General features: G+C 42.1%; 1 protein-coding gene across 1 annotated transcript in view; it reads right to left on the bottom strand.

Moving 5' to 3' along the window:
- LOC144753945 (E3 ubiquitin-protein ligase TRIM39-like) overlaps window positions 1–13,637 on the bottom strand; it is a 71,333-nt gene extending 57,696 nt beyond the window's left edge. The window contains exons 1-2 of the mRNA XM_078641471.1: window positions 13,157–13,637; window positions 3,719–3,814 (exon numbers count right to left, since the gene is read on the bottom strand). Coding sequence (XP_078497597.1) covers window positions 3,719–3,814; window positions 13,157–13,567 — 507 coding nt within the window. The 5' untranslated portion in view covers window positions 13,568–13,637. The remainder of the gene's footprint in view (window positions 1–3,718; window positions 3,815–13,156) is intronic.
- Window positions 13,638–17,621: the final 3,984 nt, after the last annotated feature.

Genomic DNA, 17,621 nt, shown 5'->3' with positions numbered 1-17,621 from the left:
ATCGGGGTGAACCCAGTTAGCATGTCAGACACGCGATCCTTAACAATCAGTGTCTAATTGCGCCTTGGTCTTGTTCTTTCACGACCATTGACTATCACTGGCACTTTGTGATTCTTGGCGCTATTTCTCCTTAATACTTTTTAAAATTCTTAACTAATTTTGTTTATTGCATTTTACGTTGTTTTCTATATTGTTTTGGGGGTTTTATTATCTCATTATCTTGAGATACCAGAAAGTCTTTAGACGAGGCAGTTGGAGCAGGATTGAATCTGCTATTCGGGTAAAGACTGAATCAGTTGGCTACCACATACAAATGATCACAGCCTGGTAGATACTTCACCCCTGTTCAGTAAAGTTCTACACATGTTCAAACACATAGCTACAAACCCCTATGTGACACATAAAGGCTGACTGCTTCAACCATATTCGCATAGAGTATTAGACACTGTTCGTTTCTCCAAAAAACACATGCGTAGTTGTTTCAAAGGAGTCTGTAGAAAACATGTCCAAGCCCTGGGAAATTCGTCAATGACAACAGGAAGGCTTGAGGAGCTGGAACCCGCTAATGCCGCTGCCACTTACACAATGCAGCTTCTCCCGATGGTACAGTCAAAAGGATGGATTCAAAGACATTAAAGGGTATGGTGCCTCCTTTGACATGAGGCAGAGGAGAAAGAAGCAAAATACTCAGGATTTACTCCGTCCACATTTTGCATGATGTGAAAATAGTTCTGGATTGGTTTGGCTAGTACTTTTCTAATCCAGTTCCTAATAGTCAAACCCTGAAAGAATAATAGTTATATGTGTTTTTATGCACTAATAATATGTCAACGCCTAGTCAGGGGATAGGAAGCACTATATATATGCAAATGTCTCATGAATAATGAACTTTGAAATCATTCCCACCCACAGTAATCAAGATGTATGGCAAGCACTTGCTATCTTCTCTGCTATATAGTATCTTGAGTAGCTTTACTGGACTGGATTTTCAAAACAGCTTAAGAATATTAAACACATTTCCACTTGCATCACCTCTAAGGGTGAGCCACTAGGGTAGTGGAATACCAGAAATCAATCATTACGTCCTACTGAAATATTTAAAAGACATTATTATGAAATAAATATTAAAAAAAGGAAGTTTTGGTTGGGGGAGATTGAAGTTTGGTTTATACATAGCAGGATTGATTGCGGATATTGTGGAGACATGAACCATGGAATAACGCCTCATGGTAACGGGAATCGGTAAAGAGAAATTAATGGTGATGGAACTTGGCTCTCAAAGATTAGTTAAATACATACGTATAGAATGTACCTGCCCCACTCAACTTCGTGTTCATGAGTACTTGATGATTCCTATTGTATAATTCTGAGAATGCCCATGCAGTTTTTGTCATGTTTGTTTAAAATGACAATAAAGATATATTAAAAAAAGGATAAAACATCATAAATGTTCATATTCCTGGCTTTCTGAATGGGCATTTGTATATTATTGATTAATTTTATCCTATGTATGTAATGATTTTTAAATGTGATGAATTTTATGTGGTACTGTGCTTTGATGGTTTAAAATTTTTAACCAATAAAGCTTGCTTTGACTTTGACTTTGGCATGGGCATTTAAAGGTTAAATTCCTACACTGTGAACACTTTGGGAATGTGTTTTAAACTGATATTGTTTTCTCTCTAAATACTTTGATGTACTTGTTTTATTAATATGTTTTATGACCATATATTTGTCGAACAAACAACTACTACTGAAAACATCCAAACTTATAAGTAACTTTTCACAAATTGTATACATGATAACTAATATGAGCAGATAGCTGATGAATCTCGAATGCTTAATAATAGTAGACAAGATAATTAGAAATATTTTTCAGTGAAAGAGCAGAAGACATGGAAAAAAGACCTGGGGGGTGGGGTCACTGTTCCTATAGGAGCAGAGGAACAGAGTATGAGCACTGCACGAGGAGCCCTACACCCCACATAGAGTGAAAGTCCCCTGCCTCTAACCAGAAGGCTTAGTTGCTAATCTTCACGGTGGGCCGATCTCCATACACAGACTTTACAGGTACCACCCACGTAGGGGGAACCTAGCATGTTGATATAAAGTAGAGAAAATATATTTCACCATTTCCTTTGGTCCTGAAGAAGCGATGCAGACCTTGCATAGACCAGAGAGGCACGAAACATGTTGACCCACGTTAAATCACACTAACTACTTGGGCCTATCATTAACCTTTGAAGTAGCACTCACAATCTTTTAACCTAACGGGAGAGTCTACAGAATAAAGATGCCTAGTCAGTTCTACTTCACCACCCATACTTCACTCATCACCCCACTTTGGACACCCTCGCACTCATCTGACGGCAACCAAATTAACAAGATCTCCCCCAAAGTGACCTTTTGGGTGAATCGTAGGACATTGCAGCACCGGCACGATGAAAAGCACTCACCCTATGGTGAAGCAGGACATCCCCAGGGATGTTTGAGGGCAAAAAGAAATAGTTTTGTTGACTGTCCGCCCTGTGGTTTGTCCGCACCTTTCCTATAGGAACAGTGACCTCCCAGGTCTTGAACTAATTACAATTTTGAGCACAGGTACTGGACCTTCATCAGCTCCAAGTCCTCTTCTTTTTTTGATACCGACATGGAAATATACCCCGATTGCTTACCTTTGGCAATAGAAAAGAAGGTAACTTCTGCATCTGGGTTTTATGACTGGCCACCTGCCTTCGCTAAAACCTATGGGTGGATTTACACCAAAAGAGGATAAAACTATCTTTTAAAATCCTGGAGGTTACGAACCATAATAAAGGAAGGTGGTGGGGGAAGCTATAGGAATGCTGAATGCCCACGTGACCACGGGCAAATTACACTCGAAGGAAAAGCCACCAAATCGAAGGAGGGAACTGGATACTGCACAAGACACCCTGTTAAGATTCCTTAAAACAGGGATCTCAAATGCTTAGCTCAGGAGGTAAGCAGCTCCCCATAGTGCAGCCCGGCACAGTAAGTAATACAGAAAGTTTAGCCACTTTATGAGAGGTAACTATTTTAGGGGAGTAGAATTGTATTTACATTCTAAACTCCACGTCTATATATTTTTCAGATATATGTAGACATGGAGTAAATAATAGTACATTAATACTTACTTACACCTACATAATTTCATGTGATTGTATTAGTCAATATCCTGATATTTGGTTATGACAGGTGATCACTACCAGTAATCCTGCAAGGTGTTGCTACTGTAATGATTGCATTTGATGTGGCTACTAATGCAACAATGGTTAAAGCCATTAGCAGTTCGGGACTATTTCCACTGATCAGAAGTAGCTCTCATTATAGAAAAGGATGGAGGCCCTTGCCTTAACATGTAGTGATGCACTTTAATAATATCCTTGTTACCATCAGACTTGGACTGTGGTCACCTCCCCCAAGAACACACCAAAGCAAAAATCGGGGACACAGTTGATCACCTTTACACAAAATCCAAACAAAACCTCTGAAAAACCCTTGGGTCTTAAAGTGACTGTATGCCTTCATATTCTTGGATGCTGCAGGTGAAAGTTTCAAAGTACAGTCAGGAAAACCCTAATCCAGGTATGGCCAACCCCTGATAAGAAATCTGTGGTCTTGCTGGAAACTAGTAAATTGAGACAATGCTTAGAGTGCTTGCTCCCCCCTACTGATATATCAGGTGCTGTTCTCTTACCTCCAGTTCTGTCACTTTCGTCTCTTCTTTGCAATGCAGTTCAAGAATATCCTCCAGCGTTTTCTTCAATCCGTCAAGATAACTCTGAAACTTCTTCTAAAAGAAGAAAGTCCACACGTTCAAAACCATAAACATATTATGCAACTATCTTTCAGAGGTTGAGATACACACTATATATTGGTCTTTTGATAATATTGTCTGTTACTGCCAAAGGTACATGAAGATGCCTCTCTCAGAGGGAATGCTAGAAGGGCAGTAACTCCTATTGCCGGTTATCTGGACAGTACATCTGACAACATTTTAGCTGGGCAGTAATTCTGTAATCCATAGTCTCTGGGCAAACACTTCTCATGGTATGTTCTTCTCTGCAAGTGTCTATTGATATTCACCAGAAACGTTTTTAGTTTTTTTGATAACCAACATGCTTAGATGCCATATTGGGATGATTTTATATTTCTAGCATAAGAAAGCTGGTGATGGACTTTTTTATCAGGCACATGATTTATCATGACAGGTATAGTCATTGGGACGAGAATTTCTATGATTGGCATGTTCTCTACACCGAGGTTATGATGATTGGTTTGCTACCAAAGGAATTCCGTTGCACTGGTTAGGTAGTATAGGTAAATGTATTATGCATGATTAATTAAAACCGTTGCATTCAGAAGATTAAGGTAAATAAAAAATAAATGAAAAAAAATTGCATTAAAACCAATTTAAGATAAAATACAAGGTTAAAAAAATGCTTTAGTTAGGTAGTTTAGGTTCTATGATGCTATGCATGTTTTATAGCAAAGGAATTGTGAGGATTGACATGTTCTCAGATATACAATTTTTGATGATGGGCACGGTAGTCGATGGAGCATTTATGATGAGACGCATGTTGTGATATCCTGTGGTAACTATTTAGCAATCTCTGGATTTATGATTATCTTCTCCATCACTTGATTTCTGATTTGTAGTGGTTGATTTCGGCCTTTCCATTTCCCTCGTGGCATTTAGGGGTGACGCTGAACTTCCCACAATCCTTTTTCGATATTCGTCAGACTCTCACCGGTCTTACTCAGGAGGCATGTTAATCTGCTTCATCGCATTCCCCTCACTCCCTTTCTTGCTTCCCTCTTGTTTTATCATACTATTTTACCTGATCACTTATTTTTTTAGGATTAATTCGCTGGTGTATAGTTCTTAATGCTCCCCATTACTTCCTCGACTTAGCTTTAGCTTGTTAGTCATCTTGTTCACTAGGGTCACACAATTTCTAACCTGGAAACTGGTACTTTTGTTACTATTCTTTTTAAAAAAAATGTAACCATATTTTATACTCTTGTTTTCATGCATTTGGCGATATTGCTACCTTTACTTATTTTTGTTTTTTACTGACTGTACATATGCGTTACTGCCTACCTTTTACTTTTGCTTCCCTACCCTGTAGGGGTTTGTCACTTTTTGTTTTCACTCAGTGGGTGTGAAAATTGCACAAGCCCAATGAGGGCACTCCCTGCTTTAACAATGCGAGACCCTGGAGAAGTCCTTAGAGGTCAAGGGGGAACCCATAAACTTTTTTTTAGAGTTGCTACTATTTCTCTACTGGGGCTTTGTGGGACTGGTGGTGGTGGCAGTGTGACAAGTATTGAAGGGTTAGATCATTACCCCCTGTTCCCTTCACGGGGAAGTACATATCCAGGTCTCATCCGTGTAAAAGATTTGCCAGTCTTCATTAAATAAAGGCTTTCGCTTCCATTTGTGTGGAACATGTCAAAAGAAAGTGTATCAATATATTGAGTAAGAGGCAGGTATGCTCATCTGGGGAAGTGCACTTCAGATTCCACGTTGACAACACTGATGTGTGGCAATCCAAATGGTGGAGAGTTCTACACAAAGAAGAAGTAGTTTCCACTTTGATTTGAGGCCCGAGCCAAACACCAGAAAGAAGATCAGGATGAGGATCAAGATACAGATTAAAGGAGAAAATATGTTCAAGGTCTTCAGATGAAAGGTCTCCTTAAGCATATTAGAGATTTACTGGGGTTTGAAGAGAAACCTTAAGTTTCTATTCCCAATACAGTAGAACACCAGTGGATGATTGATCTCTACATGATTTCCTTACAAATATGGTGTAGAAAGAATGGAAGGACATTCTTAAAGCCTCTATTCCTTGTTTTTTTGAATAAGCGGTACCTACAACAAGGTTTTGTGGGCGATTTTCTTCCAACCCCCAAAGTGAACCCTATATTGGCATCTCTGGCAGCATCCTCAAACCTGGCCTCTGAAGATGTGACTCTCTTCCTAAAGTAGTGGACAGGAAGTTAGAAGCTGCCTTTAAATATCATATGCTGCAGCCAATTGTTCAATCAGGTTGAGTTCCTACACAGCGTATGCTACACAAGTTCATCTGAAAAACAATCAGCAACTGTTTGCATGTAAGTTAGTGAGGACCCAAACTTTTGACAATTTTTGGGCAGCTACATCATCTGGAGGTGCAAACATTGTGAGGCTTTAGGATCCAGGACAGTTATAAAAGTGACTATTCCAGAGTGGGGGAAAGATTGCAACTATTCATGTCATCTGTTGGAGGAATAGATCAAGACGTGGGTTTTTGCAAACATAAAAAACGGTTATGTTATCCCATTTATGAGCAATCCCCCACAGGACCGGTACGTTTCTAACCGATTACCAAGAGAAGAACACAAACAAAGAGTTATGCTCCTGGGGGAATAGGAGTTATTGGAGACGCTAGCTATTATACCAGTTCCACCACAAAAGAAAACCCAAGGGTTTTACTCTACACTTTTTCTGGAGCCAAAACCAGATGGTGCTTTTCGAACACAGCCAAAACTAAAACCACTGAACTAGTATGTCCTGTAAAAGACTTTTCAGATGGTCCACCTCCACCTTCCCACCTCCTGCTGAAAGTCACTAATCCCACTGATAGCGGTAGGTGACTTCTTGGTGACAATGGACTTCCAAGATGCTTATTTCCATTTCCCTATTCATCAAGATAGTCAAACATTTTGCAGTCGGGCTTGTCATTTCCATTTCTGACATTTGGTCTAGCTATGTTTCTGAAAGTTTTCACAAAATGTACTGGAGCCAGTGTTAGCATATCTTCAATTGAAAGGAAACACAAGGAGATGATGGACGGAGTGCTGAAGCTTTTCAGACACTCACTTTGCCCCCCCAGTTCAGACCCAGCTATATGCAACTCAGTCTTGACCCTGTGCCTCATGGCAACAGTCCAGCCCGAACTGCCAAGCCAGGTCTTCCCTGAATCGGAAACAAGCATCCTGGGACCGGTTCGGAGTAACAACCCTCACCAGCCAGGCTAGCTTGAATCCAGTGACAAAGTGAGCAAGGGATCCACGTCTACAAATTTAGGGCGAACTAAGCAAACACAAGGAGATGATGGACAGAGTGTTGAAACTTTTCAGACACTCACCCCCAGTTCAGACCCAGCTGGATTTAACCCAGATCTCTTGACTGGGGGTGAATGTTTTCATTTGTTCTGCATTCTGTCCATCAATTGTGTGTCTTTTGCTTACTTGCCCTAAGTGTACAAGGTATGCCCACACGTCGGTCTCGGGCTCACTGTGCCACTAGATTCAAGCTATCCTAGCTGATGAGGGGTGAAACTACAAAACTGTTCCTAGGATGCTTGTTTCCGGTCCAGGGAATACTTAGCAGTTCGGTCTGGACTGTTCCCATGAGGCACAGGGCCAGACTGATTTTCATATGGCCATGTCTGAACTGGGGTGGCGGTGTGAGCTGAAGAATGATGATGGATTAAACCCAGATCAGTTGACTGGGGGTGAGTGCTTGCAATGTTCATCACTCCATCCATCATCCACTTTGGTACTACTCAGTAATTTTGGTGGCACCCTTTTGGCCACAACATCCGTGGTTCTCCCTTCTGATGTCACTCTCCAAAGGAGAATTCCTTCATCTCTCCCTTCAACATTCCCCTCTTCAGTTCCCGTGCCTCCTGATGTCACAGCTGAAACATCTCAGTTTGAAAGCCTAGAACTTGAAAGGGTAAGCTTGCTACATTTAGGGTGTTCAGCAGACGTGCTGAAGATATTCAGGAGTCACAGAAGCTATCAACCTTAGTGTCTTACAAAATGCATTGGAGATCTTTCCAGAAGTGTTGTGGTCAGAAAGCCCATGATCCTTTCACACTAGATACCATTCATGTCTTGGTGGCCTTAAATACTTGTTTTACATGGATTGGCACCCTCTACCTTGTCAGCTAAACGCATGGCCATAAAAGCTCTCAAAGGGCGATGATTATGCAAAGATATTGCAGTTTCTGTGCCCTTTTTGACCTGGGACCTTGTGCTAGTGCTGAGAGGCTTGCAGTTGGTTCTTTTTTAACCCCATGAAGAGTCTGATCTGTGGGGTTATCCGTTAAAAAAGATTTTTTTAAAGTCACAACTTTGGCAAGGAGCTGAATGCATCATTCATCTCTTTTCCCAATTAATGTTTCTTTCCAGACAGGGTTAAATTATGGTTAGATCCTACATTTGTTTCTAAAATGTCATCATCTTACCAGCTATGTCAGGGAATAGTTCTTCCTGTTTTATAGTCAGAAAGTGATGAAAGTAATCCTTCTTTTCTGGCTGTAAAAAAGGCTTTGTCAATTTATTTGGATCATCCAAAAGACTTTAAACAAACCAGTGTGTGTATCATATGAAACAGCGATTGAAAGGTAAAAAATGTACTTCTCAGAGACATGCACATGGATTTGTCAGCCTATTTCGCAGGCTTACAAAGCGTTAAATGAATTTCCACCTTCTATTCATGTTCGTTCAGTCAGGGTAACTTCTGCAACTTGGGTGGAAACAGGAGATCTGTGGGGCCGCCATATGGTCTTCACATTAGACTTTTATAAAACATGTCAAATTAGATTTGTGTAGTTCAGAAGATGGTAAATGTGCTTGTATTGTGTTGCATGCTGCAACACACAGAGTAATAATAAACCTACATCTGCATCAGTAATTGTCAATGGATTCATTAAAAACTTGATACATCCTCACTAAGGAAGGACTGGGATGAGGAGGACAAGATGAGCGAGTTCTTTTTTAATTACTCATCAGTAATCTTTATTATGCCGATGTGTAGACCTGCGCGACCCAGTCCACAAGTGCTAACACCTCCGATCATGGATCTTGTAACAAATAAGCGGTGGGTTCTTCAACACTACTATAGAGACTAAAAAAAAGGACAACAAAATACTGGGACTTCGATGAGGAGGACTACAAATCGGGGTAATGACGATTACTTGCAAGTAAATGAAACATTCCTCTGTAGTCGGTCTACCCTGAGGCGCTCTATCTGCGGATTTAGGGGGGACGAAGACATCCACACTATTTGGGGTTACACGTGTCCAGTTTCTGACATTTCTTTGAGCCGAATGGTTGCCGCCTTGATCTATATCTTATCTCCAATTGGTCAGAGGGTTATCTAAGTCCTCTGGCACTGTGTTTTTTTAATGTATAGATCGTCAATTTTATATAGTCGAAATCTGCACTGAGTCTGGGGACATCAGGTTGCCCTACACGTTGCTTCCTGTATTCCTCTGCTGCTTATGATCTAAGAACGTGATCTAGACATACAGTGGACGCTTTTCATATCCATCATCTGATTTCCGCATGAGACTGAGAAATAGAGATTATTAAGCCCTGATGAAGTTCCAACAGGAACGAAACACGTTGGCTGAGGCCTTTTAAAGTTTGAATAAATAAAGGATTGATTTGTCACAATATCACAAAGCTTTGGACTTTTCTCTTTGGTGCACCATCCTTGTCTTCAAAAGTTGAGATTTGTCTCTACAGTAGAGCGTCTGTGTGGCAAGCTCTGGGTGTTGTGTGCACAAAACCAATATTAACAAGTCTACTTTGAACCGATGTGCTTAACCGTGGTCAGCCACACATTCTGTTTTTTATAACTGAAACATTCCTGTCACGGCTGCGCCCAGTAACTATTGGTCCGGTCATTCTGGTTCTCTCATCATCCAGTCTACATCCATTCTGTGACTGGAGGAGCATCAACGAATTTGAACATTGCAGGATAGCAATAGACAATAGCGGTGGAGTGTACATTGATAGAGAGTGGCACTATGCCGGTAAAAATGCAATTTTGAAAAGTGTGAGCTCCATACAATGTGTTATCAATTCAGTACAACTAGACAAGAGTTAAAGTACATTTTTACTTTTACGAAAAAATTGGTTTGAATTTGATTTTTCAGATCATTGATGAAATAACTTAGAGCATAGCTTGTTTTTGAAAATCTACAAATTTGTACTTACTACAGATAAGCTGTTAAAAAGTTTTTTTAATAAAGTATATTTCTGAGGTTATAAGGTATATTTTGTTAACGTTTTGGCATTCCCACTATTGTTGGGTATGAACTTAAGTTTTAAAATGGCTCATCTTTGGAGACAATAGGAATACAAATAAGAGGGGAGAACATTGCATTGGTCAAGACTGTGTGGATATTTGATCAAATCAGTCAGATGATCGCAACGTGGCATAAGCCAGTTTGAATAATGTTACATTAGTGAAGGAGTGAAGCCTTGTTGGTTGTATAGGAATGGAAGACACTAATGCAGGTTTCAAGGATAAATGTGAAAAAGAACAAATTACATAACATGCTTTGACATTAAACGTCATCAATGATAAAATGGTTTTAGTGTGAATTTATATAGATCACCCAAGAGATATGTACTGCTTAATTTTCTAATAAGGACTAGAAACTATGAGGTTAAAATTTAACAACCATGGTTCTAAGGATTTATTGCAAACTACGTAGGTTTTAGAGCACTAGGATCATCAGATGGGTGAGTAATATGCTGCTATGTATTGAAAAATTATTTTTGCCTGTTTAGATCTTTAAACTATTTACCTTAATGGGTTACACTGCTTGTACACAATGAGCATGCTTGCATAGATGCACCAATAAATAATGTTCCCGAGAATGTTGTTAATGTATTATACGTATTTTGTGTATGAAATCCATATGAGTGATAAAAAAAATATAGATTTTGTTATATAATGCATTCTAGAGGTGAATGTAATTTCTTAGCCATTCAGGAGCACTTGACTTGCAAAACACATGTTGGCCAAAGTGCATGTTGCTTTGACTAGAAGATAAATGAATATTTGTGATGACTCTAGAAGCCCCTCACCATTTTTAATTAAACCTAAAATGTGTATCAACACCATCTGTTGATACACATTTTAGGTTTGAGGGAAAAGTTGTTGCCTACAGCGTATGCCTGCCCCATCCCGGACCTCATCCATTTTGCAGGGATACATGTGTACCCCTTCCAATGCCTCCAAAAGAATTACAATGGCTTCTGCACCTGTACTGGGGAGTTGAATAAGTAGCTGGTGGAAGTTGTCCTGAGTCTGCAATCACTTGCTCTATCCAAAGTATGTATACTTATACACTTTTTATAGTACAATCTTGGTCTGTCTCTTAGTTACTCAGCTTTTTTTCTCTTTGTGTCCTTGTTTTGCTGATATATATACTTTTACTCTGCAGTATTCACAATGAGCAGTCTTTGTATTGTTTCAGGGATGTTAAAGGTCTTTGTAATTCTATCAAAAAACATGACTCATTTAACTAGGCTGCAATGTCACATTGCTTTATTGCAGGAAACACACCTTGTTAAAAATATATGCATTCCTTACAAAAGCAATGAGTGGGCAAAGTATTCTGTTCTATGCTATCAATCATAAGAAAGGTGTTATGGTCCTATTTCATGAATCTTAACCCTAGATGAGGGGACATCACCGGATGAAACCAGGACCACTAGCCCTGGAGCCTGGAGGACTAGCACCTGGCTGCTCGCCAAAACCAGTGTGGCCAGAGAGAAATAGAGAAGAGAATTGCAAGGAGCAACGTCCAGGAAAGCCCTATTGTGAAGACTATGCGAGGTGTGAGGAATCTGCTCTTGCACCAATCGGGCCGTACGTAGTCTGTGTGCTGTATTGTTTGGCGATCCCCTAGCTGCGAGACTCTGATTGTAAAAAATGTGATCACATCTCCCCCGTCCTCAAAAATCTCAATTGGCTCTCAATAGAAGGAAGATCCACCTACAAGATTGCCTGCATCACTCACAAAGCTCTTCACCAAAACACCCCGTCTTACCTTACAACAAAACTACACAAAGCAGGTTGCTCCAGGTCCCTGAGGAGCACAAACTCCCTTGTCTTGATCCCACCCAGACTCAAATGTCAAAAGACCCAGGGCCCGATGTAGGTCGGTCGGTAACGGCCGAAAATCGGTATTTTCGGCCGTTACCGACCGGTATTTGATGTTTGGTATGTAGGGACACATATTTTACAGAATCGGTAAATTTACCGATCGGTAAATTTACCGATTCTGTAAAATACCGAAATCGGTATTTATACCTATTCGGTATTTTTGGTATGTAGGTGGGACTCTTCTGAGTCCCACAACCCTTACCGATTCGGTATTTTACCATCAAATATATTTGATGGTAAAATACCGATTCAGGTGTGCATGCACATGTGTGCATGCACACCTGTGCCATATGACAGACAGACCTGCCCTTAGGGCAGGTATGCCTGCCACATGGCCCCCGAATCTTTTTTGGGGGTGCCTGCACCCTTGTCAAAATCTGTATTTACCGATTCGGTAAATACCGACCGGTAATGCCCAATTCATTCCTATGGGCTTCAAAGCCCATAGGAATGAATGGGGCATTACCGGTCGGTATTTACCGAATCGGTAAATACAGATATTTACCGATTCGGTAAAAGGAACATCTGGATGTTCCTACATCTCCACCCCTTAGATTTACCGATTTTTAATTACCGATAAAAATCGATAAATCTATTTTACCTACATCGGGCCCCCAATCCTGTGCGTTCTCTGGTAACGCTCCTACAATTTGGAACTCTCTCCCTAAGGATCTTCGCTGCAACCCCTCTTACCCTCTCTTCACAAAGGAACTCAAAGTACTTCTTCTCAACAAGTATTGGGATATCTAATGTTACTGACTCTGACCATGTTCACTCCTTTCTCTTCCCTTGTCAACTCCTCTTCCCACCCCCTCTTAATCCCTTCATTCTCTCACTCCCCCTCTCTCTCCTAACTTTTAATTATTCATTTTCCACTTAATTTTATCTCTCCGTTTCTTTGCCCCCTTAGCCCTGTTGAATGCATTATCATACTGTAACTCTTTATCGCTTAATTGTTAATTTTATCTCATTATGTTCACCATCCTTGTAAAGCGCTCTGATACTCTTGGGTCCAGTAGCGCTATATAAAACCTTTGAAATAAATAAACTGAAGGGGAGTCTGGTCTACACCTTTCCCAGACCTGTGTATACACACTATGTGCTCCTGGGCAGCCTCTCGAATGGGAGCACCATGTAGCTTAGTTCCACCCAGTTTTGTAGCACACATACCTTGTACTCCTGGGCAGCTTCTCGAATGGGGAGCACTGTGTGAGGCTTGTGATCACGTGACATGCTGCAGACCACACAGATGGGATCCTGGTCATCTTCACAGAACAGTTTCAGTTTCTCTTCGTGTTCTCTGCACAGATTCGCCTCCTCGGGGGTCGGACTCGGTATCTGAAGCTGTTTAACGATTTCCACCATGTTCGACATCTGCCTGTTGGGTCGAAGGGTTTTACTTTGAGATATTTCCCTGCACTGAGGACAGAAGTCTGTCTCCAGCCGCTCCCAGCACCGAGTGATACAGGACAGACAGAAGGCATGTCCACACTCCACGGACACGGGGTCTGTGAAATATTCCAGGCAGATGGAGCACGTGGCCTCCTCCTTCAGGCTCCGGAGCGGGTTTGCCGCAGCCATGTTCCTTCCTGCCCTACCCGAGAGGAAGTAGTGCAGTGGTGGTGAAGTTAAGTTTCGTTTCTCTCAGTTTGTGAAGTGGGAGTGTTTGTCCCTCCTTCCTTACGCCCCTCTCACCTTCACTGGCTGGTGCACTTGCACTGAGAGGGCCTGCAGCAGAGAAGGGGATAAGCTGTGGTCGCATGCAGCAGAGCTGAAGCGTCTGTCTCTAACCTGAGCCTATGTGCAGCAGAGCAAGGCGTGTCTGCAGCGGAGCTGGGAGTATTAATGTATGACCTCAGAGTGTCTGCATCTGAGCTGGGAGCGCCAGTAGTTTACCCAGGAGCATTCGAATCTGTACTGGGGGTGCCCGCAGGCGTATGAGCCAGCTAGGCCCCTACAGTTCCTGCGGTGCAGGGCTAACCTTTCAGGAGCCTCACAAACTCTCGGGGGGTGGCAATATCTGTCAAAACAGTTTGACGTGTGGATTGTGGCTGGAGGTATTTTAAAACTGTCCGGACCCGCGGCCACAGTGCACAGCGAAACATACGGAGTCACAGAAACCTTTATTGGTTTATTCTGCTACACGAACGTGGGGATTGCAGCTGGAAGACACTCATTAGCCTGATACTTCGAGTCAAGTGATGACGGGAGTTCCCCTGAGGAAGGGATTCCCGAAATGCATTGGGAACACACATTGGACACTTCACGTTGAGTTCACGAGAAGCAGAATGTTATGATCAAAGTATATTACATATACAATGGATTAGACAAGAAATGTGTCAAGAAGAACCTTTTTCAGTTCGTTGTTATTATTATGAATAATGTTGTTGATGCATTGGGCAACTAATGAAATTGGAAAAAATTGTATGAAAAATGATTGCACCACATGGGCAGTAGTAGTGCACCTTGATGTATGTGATAGAAGCCGTACACATCTAGCACTAAATATCTGTCAGATTGTACTTTGCTTTCTCTTGTAACCTGCACACGTGTCACTTTTTCCTCCTGTATTGTACCGTTTGCTACCTCATGCTCACAATTGTCACTTTTGCCTCATGTAACTTAACGTTTGCTTTTGTAATTTGTTCACTTGTTATTTTCTCCTCATGTATCTTTACTGTTCCTATTGTGAAGCGCTCTGACGCCTTCGGGTAAAGTCCGCGCTATATAAAAACGCATATAAATAAATACATTTACATTTGCGGGGGGGGGGGGCATCGGTTTGCGCTGCGCCACTGGGGGCCGTATTACACATGACTGCGCCACTGGGTGCCTGCAGGTGACCCTAGAATGTCTGAGTCTGTCCACCTCTGTGAGTGTCGGGGTCTGTGCTGTGAGTGTAAGGGAGTACAAGATATTTATGACAAATCAACGTTTACCCAAGAGGGCACCTTGGTGCTAAAAACAAAACTAACTTAACAGAAGACGGAGGCATCGGGAGATGGGAGCGAGTGCAGCAGAGCAAGGAGCGTCTGTCTGTGCGCCGGGAGTGTCTGAATGTTTACTGTGAGCGCCACCATCAGGAGGCCTCCATCAGCTCTGATTACTATGTTATTTATGGAATGGCATTTTACTGTCTTGGCTGTTAATAAACTGTACCTTGCACGCTGGGATTGAATGGTAACAGCAACACTACGAGTCCCAGAATGCAATCCACCGGTAGCTAAAAAGTCGGGGCAGGTTGAGGGGCCATGGGGTTACTTATCAGTTCTGGATCAGAGTAGTGTGAGACTGCTTATCTGTGTGGGTGAGAGTGCTATCAGTAATGCCTGCCTGCTTACCTGTGAGTAGTGTCAGAGAGCCGTTAGTAGTGTGACGTTCTGACATAGTTGTCAGGGCTAGGCAGGGCACTGTGACCATTTCACGGACCGGCCGTAATTTGGATCTGACGTCCGTTGTCTCTGATGATCCCTTTTACCGACGCCTTTTGTTAAACATTTTGGGACTTGGAGAACATCACTGGTCCCCTGCATGAAGCCTCAACTCCCTGATGGGGCGGACTCCTACTCATCCTCGGAGCAGCCCCACCCTGGCCATTGTCACTCTGTCTGGCAGATTGCCACATAGAGAATGACAATGTGCCAAGTCTGGGTTGTTAAAACATGTTCTTGGCCTCCTAATGCCTCGGTCTAGGGCACACAAAAAATCCAGATGATCAAAAGAAGGCAGTGAAAGAAGTTAAAAAGAAGGGGCTACAGTTCTTTTCACAGTCTCATCATTTTAGAACTGATGATTTTTCAATATTATATTCAACGAAGCCATGGTTGCTGCTTTTTAATTTTATGCAACTAACAACCATTGACAAGCCAATAGTTCTGGCTTGTTGTATGTAGGTGTAACTTTACTTGATGTGTTATATATCTGGATACAATGAAAGTAGAGGCAACATATCAGTCAGGCGTTACACTATACTATGCACAGATTTTTAGCTCAGGTGTTTTAAGCAGCACTTATTTACATTGAACACCCCCTCTGGAGAGACCCCCCAGTTTTTTTATCTCACTTAAAGCCCAGGAAACAACACCATGTCACAGTCACCTCATGTCCTGGCACTCTGCATCATGCATGACTCATGACTTCCACTTTTTCATATTGTCTGTGTGCAGGGGCATGGTGAACCCTACCCCCACCACACTCCTTGCTGTAGGAACTACAGCATGGGTGAAGTTCTTGATGGGCCTCTTCTCTATGCAACTCTGCAGACAAAGGCTCAGCTCATAATTAATATGAAAAGGTGGGCGAGTGAGTAAGTGAAGGGATGGGTGGATGGCTGGATGGATTAGTGAAAGCGTGAAAAAATGAATGAAAGGGTGAATGGATGGGTAATGAGAGAAAGGATGGATGGATGAGTGAGTGGAAGGATGGATGAGAAAAGGTAAATAGATGGATTTATGGGTGGAAGGGTAGATGGATGGGTAAAATGGTGGATGGATGATGGAAAGGGTAAATGATGGGAGAGTGAATGGGTGGATGGATGAGTGAAATGATGGATGGATTAATGAATTGCTAAAGTGAAAGGGTGACTGGATGGACGGATGAGTGAAAGGGTGGATGTAGGGATGGATGAGCGAGTGAAAGGGAGCGTAGATGGACAAAAGGATGGATAGATGAGTGAAAGGGTGGATGGATGAGAGAAAAGATGGACGGATGAGTAAAAGGATGGATGAGTGATAGGGTCAATAGGTGGATTAATGAGTATGAGTAGATGGATGGCTAAGTGAAAGGGTAGATGGAGAGAGAAAGGGAGAATGGATGGATGATTAAAATGGTGAATGGGTGGAAGGAGGAGTGACTGGGTGGATGGATGAGTCAGGAGATGATGGGTGAAAGGGTAAATGGCTGGATGGATGAGTGAATGGATGGATGAGTGGAAAAGTGGTTGGATGAGTGTACGGATGGGTAGGGTAAAAGGGTGGATGGAGGGATGGATGAATGAAATGATGGATAGAAGGATACATGATGGATAGGTTGGCAAATGGTTGAATATGTTTGGCTATGGATCAGCTTATTTATATACTATTGCGCTATCGCCTCTGATGTGTCTGTAAAATGTACCTTTTGTCCCGAAGTTTTGTCCCGAATTTGGACCTCCTGTCCTGAATTTTTGTCCTGAATTTTGACCTTTTGTCCTGAATTTTTACACTCACTGTCCTGAAATTGCACCCATGCCAATTGGTCATCCTAAGGTAGGGAATTGGGGACTCCGCTTGCATCCTTAACTCCTGTGCCTTGCAGCATGTGCCTACTCTAGTTTCAGCGACGGTAACCAGCCACCACTCACACAGCAGTAGAGGCTCTCATGTGCCCCGAACAAAATAGCATCAACTCTCACCACAGAGAAAAAACTACTACCCCCTCTTCAAAAAATAGACCCCTAAGCCCTAAGAGCCATAATAGCAGCACCTGCTTCTGGGGTTCATCAGCATCTTTCCATAGCAGTGTTGAGTCCCGCTGGACCTCCCACAAGACTCCCAAATCTCGGTGGCTACCTTGTGGACCACCAGTATCAATGCCACAGCCTACTACTGCACTACTAAACAGCACAACCCAAAGAAGACGCACAGACCGGATCGAC

Source organism: Lissotriton helveticus, chromosome 5_1 (assembly GCF_964261635.1).
Source record: "Lissotriton helveticus chromosome 5_1, aLisHel1.1, whole genome shotgun sequence".
Classification (NCBI taxonomy): Eukaryota; Metazoa; Chordata; class Amphibia; order Caudata; family Salamandridae; genus Lissotriton; species Lissotriton helveticus.
The sequence above is the reverse complement of the archived record's forward strand: the minus strand, read 5'-3'. Positions and strand labels throughout refer to the sequence as shown.